Source organism: Thalassophryne amazonica, chromosome 7, assembly GCF_902500255.1.
Source record: "Thalassophryne amazonica chromosome 7, fThaAma1.1, whole genome shotgun sequence".
In the NCBI taxonomy this organism is placed as follows: domain Eukaryota; kingdom Metazoa; phylum Chordata; class Actinopteri; order Batrachoidiformes; family Batrachoididae; genus Thalassophryne; species Thalassophryne amazonica.
In genome coordinates this window covers 89,787,268-89,793,267 of record NC_047109.1, presented here as the reverse complement: position 1 = coordinate 89,793,267, position 6,000 = coordinate 89,787,268, and the positions used below count along the sequence as shown (strand labels likewise).

The 6,000-nt window shown below is 37.8% G+C and overlaps 1 protein-coding gene across 1 annotated transcript in view; it reads left to right on the top strand.

Annotated features, from left to right (window-relative positions):
• Positions 1-4,485: 4,485 nt before the first annotated feature.
• Positions 4,486-6,000, top strand: part of ankrd28b (ankyrin repeat domain 28b) — a 42,913-nt gene continuing 41,398 nt past the window's right edge. The window contains exon 1 of the mRNA XM_034175014.1: positions 4,486-4,722. Coding sequence (XP_034030905.1) covers positions 4,696-4,722 — 27 coding nt within the window. The 5' untranslated portion in view covers positions 4,486-4,695. The remainder of the gene's footprint in view (positions 4,723-6,000) is intronic.

Sequence of the window (6,000 nt, the reverse complement as noted above, 5' to 3'; positions counted from 1 at the left end):
CTGACCTGACACTGTGGAACAAATAAGGCGACTGTGTCTTCCTGCTGGACAGCTTCAAAGATGGCAATTCAGACTGATGAATGACATCATGGCTGCTTACTGTCAACAAGTCAAAATGATTTGCAGTTGTCATATAAATATCTGTCAGAAGAACTGGTCTTTGACAAAATAACCATTTAATGTTACATAAAATAATCGTATGTATAATACACTCGTTAAAAAGCAGTATGACATTTACATGTAAGTGTAGAGTAGCTGGTACATAATTGTTCATGAATGATACGAACAGTATTATGATGAAAGCATGTCTGTCATTCCTGAAATGCCTTTATGTGAACTTTGGAATGTAAATACTGGGTTTGTGTCTGTAACAGAAGCAGTCTTTGTGCAATATGTGCATCACTGACTGACAGTTTTATGTCCAAGCCACTTCCTGTTACCAGTCCTGTTTGTGGTATTTTCAACATTAAACATTATTTACTGCTACATTAAATTAAATATCTATTAAATTAAGTCTGTCATTCTGTCAGCTTCTTGCATGCTCCAATATAGTACTGTGCATACGTTTTGGGTGACCTGGAATGTTGATAAAAATTGAATTTTTGTTTTCTGTTGTTGTTGCATCTATCAGTCAAAGTTGAAATTTTCAAACATTCCATTAAAAAAAAAAAAAAATCACATGTGAGATTTTTCCCCCTTTCTCTTAAAAAAGTAAGATCACATGTGATATCAACCCCCCCCCCCCCCCCCGTTCTCTTAAAAAATATAAATAAATAATAAGTAAGACCACATGTGAGGTTTTTTTTTCTCCCAGTTCTCTTAAAAAATAAAATAAGAAAAACGTTCCTTCAGATGCTCCCTTGTTTTTCACTCAGGGTCACCACAATGTTAATTTGGCACATCACATGGAGAAATGTGGCAGCTGTGGGATTTGAAACAGGAACCTTCTGCAGTGAAATCAAGCTCACTAACCTCTTGTCCATCACCCCTGCCTCAAAAATAAATAAAATAAAATAATTAATTGTAAAGTTAAATCAAGCTTTAAAAAAAAAAATCTCATTAAAAAAAACTTTGTAAGCATACCAGTCTGTCACACTTTAACTTCTGACCCCTGTACAAACTGAAATTGACCTTTGTCACCATTCTTGTAGTTTTTACTTCATAACTCCATAACATTTAGTCAAAGGTAGCTCAAACTATACCTTTCTGGAATCTTTGTGATCAGCCACATAATGTGCTATAGCTTTCAATTTGATTGGAGCATTTTTAATTTTGACCCCTGTGCAGTTCTTCAATTGACCTCTACCTGGCTGCCTATTGAAAATTCAAGTGGCTAATCGTTTTTTCAAAAGAGTAATGTCTAAGGTATTTGTGCCAAAGTTGATGCTTGTATCACCTTGTGAAGGATTGTTTCAGTTATCTGTTGCACTATATGTATTTAATGTATTTATGAGATATTTTTAAGCCTTTCTCATTTTTTTTTCTTTTTTAAGCACATTAATGTGCAAAGGTCCACAGATGTAATAATTTGTTTAGTAAACATCTTGTCAAATATTACCCATGGATTAGAATTGTCCAGAATGGAAATAGGTGCTTGTTATCCATTTACTGTCACCAAACATTATTTTAGTGGAACTTTTCCCTGTGATTTCCAGGGAAAACACGGGTATAATGGAGTCAGTCTCAGTAATTCTGAAAAAAAAAAAAATGCTGCATATTCAGCTTTGAAATATTGGATTCTGAAACATACAGCCAAGGGCCAATGAACCTCCTGTTTTAGGAAATGTCATCTCATACATAATGATCTCCAGTTATTCTTTTAATGCGGTGCATCTGAAAAGTATTCACAGCACTTAAATTTTTTTTTAAATTCATTTTTCCCCTCAACATTTTACACACAATACCCCATAATGACAATGTGAAAAAAGTTTTCTTTTTAGATTTTTGCAAATTTTTAAACATTTTAAAAACTAAATAATCCCATGTATGTAAGTATTCACAGCTTTTGCCATTGAGGCTTTTCAGGTTTCAAATCCCGCAAAACCTCGGATAGGTCGCTGCGCTGCAAGATCTCAGTAACATTGAGAACTGCATTGAGACGCTCTGATCACGCTGCACTTTAACCACTGCAAATGGACAACAGCATTAATATCACAACACAAAACTATTTTTATATTGTGCCTAAAACTCTCGTGAATATATTCCCTGGGTTTTTAGACGTCATACGTCTATGCGTATGACGCATAGACGTATGCATGCAGTCTCTTATTAACGTGATAAAAATATAAAAAATTACATTTTTGTAGTATAATATTCATTTACAATTGTCATCATGTGGATTCTTTATGTTGCTTTGACTGCAGTAACTCTCTGGCGCGCAAGGGATTATGGGATATGTGAAAACCCAGAATGAAGTTCAAAATTGAGCTCAGGTGCATCCTGTTTCCACTGATCATTCTTGCAATGTTTCTACAGCTTAATTGGAGTCCACCTGGGGTAAATTCAGTTACCTGGACGTGATTCGAAAAGGCACGCGCCTGTGTACATATAAGGTCCCACAGTTGACAGCGCATGTCAGAGCACAAACCAAGCAAGAAGTCAAAGGAATTGTCTATAGACCTCCAAGACAGGATTGTCTCGAGGAACAAATCTGGGAAAGGGTACAGAAACATTTCTGCTGCTTTGAAGGTCCCAATGAGCACAATGGCCTCCATCATCTGTATAAATGGAAGATGTTTGGATCCAGCAGGACTCTTCCTAGAGCTGAATGCTGTCTAAACTGACTGAGTAATCGGGGAGAAGGACCTTAGTCAGGGAGGTGATCAAAAACCCATGGGTCACCCTGTCAGAGCTCAAGCATTCCTCTGTGGAGAGAGGAGAACTTTCCAGATGGACAACCATCTCTGCAGCAATCCACCAATCAGGCCTGTGTGGTAGAGTGGCCAGACAAAAGTTACTCCTTAGTAAAAGACAAATGGCAGCCCGCCTGCAGTTTGCCAAAAGGCACCTGAAGGATTCACAGACCATGAGAAACCAAATTCTCTGGTCTGATGAGACAAAGATTGAACTCTTTGGTGTGAATGCCAGGCATCATGTTTGGAGGAAACCAGGCACTACCCCTGCAGTGAAGCATGGTGGTGGCACCATCATGCTTTGGGGATGTTTTTCAGTGGCAGGAACTGGGAGACTAGTCAGGATTGAGGGAAAGATGAATGCAGCAATGTACAGAGACATCCTGGATGAAAACCTGCTCCAGAGCGCTCTTGACCTCAGACTGGGATGACAGTTCATCTTTGCACATAGCCAAGATATCAAAGGAGTGGCTTTAGGATAACTCTGTGAATGGCCTTGAATGGCCCAGCCAGAGCCCAGACCTGAATCCATTCAAACATCTCTGGAGAGATCTGAAAATGGCTGTGCACCCAACTTGATGGAGCTTGAGAGGTACTGCAAAGAGGAATGGACAAAACTGCCCAAAAATATGTGCATCAAGCTTGTGGCATTATATTCAACACTTGAGGCTGTAATTGCTGGGTGTGAATAGGTGAATACTTATGTACATGTGATTTCTTAGTTTTTTAGTTTGAATAAATTTACACAAAATTCAAGAAAAACATTTTTCATGTGATGATGGGGTGTTGTGAGTAGATTTTTTTTTTTTTTTTTTTTTGGTGGGGGGAACTTAATTTACTCCATTTTGGAATAACAAAATGTGGAAAAAGTGAAGCGCGGTGAGTACTTTCCGGACGCATTATATCTGGGACATGTCTGGACATGTTAGGAAGGCCTTTTGTTTATATGTTACTTATGAAGACTTGTTACAAATCCCAAGATCCCGAATGCTAATGCAGCATAGACTGTAAAAGCCACTTTTGATTGCGTTATTTTATCAACACAAAACAATCAAAACATGCTTGGAGTTTAATGCAATATCACTAGATGGCGACATTTCACTTTTTGGTTCTTAACCAAACCCCACAACGTGATGCAATAAAGAAAACCGTGTCTCAAAATAAAACAAAAAGCAAATAAAATCAAATGTTATGTAGAAACAGTATGTTTTGTGGATTCTGCTATCATCACTTCAAGAAAATATATGCATTATTTCTAATTCAATTTCTTATATAAAAAAAAGAACAGGGAACTGTCCGAAATAAATATCCTGTTTGAAATAAATTATTCGAGATAAGCAATAAACTGAAGTTGCAGAATATTTTTTTAACTGTTCAAAAACTCCACAGTCACTTTATGACAGAGTCTACAGCGTACAATGTATTTTAGATTATTCTTCAAAGTGGTGCTGTGTGTTATATATACGTTTTCAAAATGGTTTAAATCGGATAAATTATTTAAAGCCCCAAATTCTCAGAGAATTAAGTTTTTTTTATTATTATGAGCAATGTGAGCGTCCCACAGCGCTCCGTCGGTGTCCAGCCAACCAGTCACATCGATACTTGAGTGTGGAGCGGATTTCACCAATCAGATTGGATGTTTTTGGGAGGTGAAGTATTGTGGCGGCAATGTTATGGAGTTTCCGCTGCTACTCTCGTTTCATGCCATCAGGTTAGGGAGCTAGCAGAACAGCTAACTGGGCTAGCGTTACGTTAGGCCTTCAGTAAATCAACTGAGGAGTTACCGCGGTGTTATAAATATTCCTCCACCAAGCTGCATGACAATATTTAAAATACTAGAAATATGGTGGTTCTCAAAATTCGAGACCAGGTAAGTTTTCGTCTTGTTAAACACTGTCCTAAAGGGGCTTACTAACGAAAGCCGATTTGATTTTAACGACGCCAGTCTGTAATCGGAGTCTTACCTTAAATTATCAAGTGTTAACTGGTGTATTCTTAGAATGTCGTTTAGTGAATTACATTCTGAGTCGTGATTTTTTTTTTTTGCATTAACAGCAAACACGTAACACTGGGACGCTTGTGCCAGCGGTTGTTGGGGATGTTGACCAAATTATGCTGCTGTGTTTATCTCCAGCATTTAGCCGGAGCCTGAATCAAATGTTAGCTTGGAAAGTGACTTTGACTTTATTAACTTAGCATGTTGTGGCAGAACAACAATACCAGCCTTCGGTTTTGGCAAATGATGTCTTTACGTCAAGTAGTCAGTGAATGTCTGAAGTGTAACGTTAAATGTTAAGGAGAGCTGTTGAACTGGCGTTACTGTGACAACAAGACATTTATGTTGGCTACATTTGAACACCGTGTTGGGGCGTTCGGCAACAGCCAGGGTGTCCGTTTTAGTTATTTGCCTTCGTTCAGTGTTTTTGTGGTGGTTAGTAATTCCTCTGTAATGACTAAAGTTAAGTCCTTTGATCGCTAGCCTGCCTGAAAATTTGCTGCTACGTTAGATATTCTCCTAAAATGTATTTATTTGTTATAATCGAATACCCCAAATAAACTTCATACAAAATGTCTGCAGTGTAATGAAGACGTCCCCAATCACCGGAAATATTGCCACTCGAAGTTCTGATCACGTGATTTCAGTTTGGCTTCTGGCAATGGCCTCACAATGTTGCTGGTGGGCTGTTTCATAATCACGTACATAAGTGAATTTTAACGATAAAGTTTGGTTTAATGACAAGGTGGAAATGACCAACAAAGTTTAGTTTGCCATACATGGATAACTACTACTGGTCTATCAGCAGCAAGGGGAATTTGGTTTGATATCCCCATTTGTTTACCAGCTCTAATTATACCAATTTTTACCAAAATATCTGTCTCATTTCCATGATGTCTAATTTTGATGAGCTGTCAGAACTATTATTTATTTAGTAGTTGCCTACTAAATAAAGACTAATTTCCCTATAAAAGCCTACTGTATAACAATCTAACTCCCAGAATCATTGCCCAGTGGGGAAACAGCTTGAAAGAGACATTCAAAAATAAAATGTCTTGTATGTCAGAAATGTCCTCTCCAGAAATAGAGTGCATTTCAAACTCAAGTATTTTATGCAGGGCTGTGAAAACTCCGCGGATCCACGGGATTCCA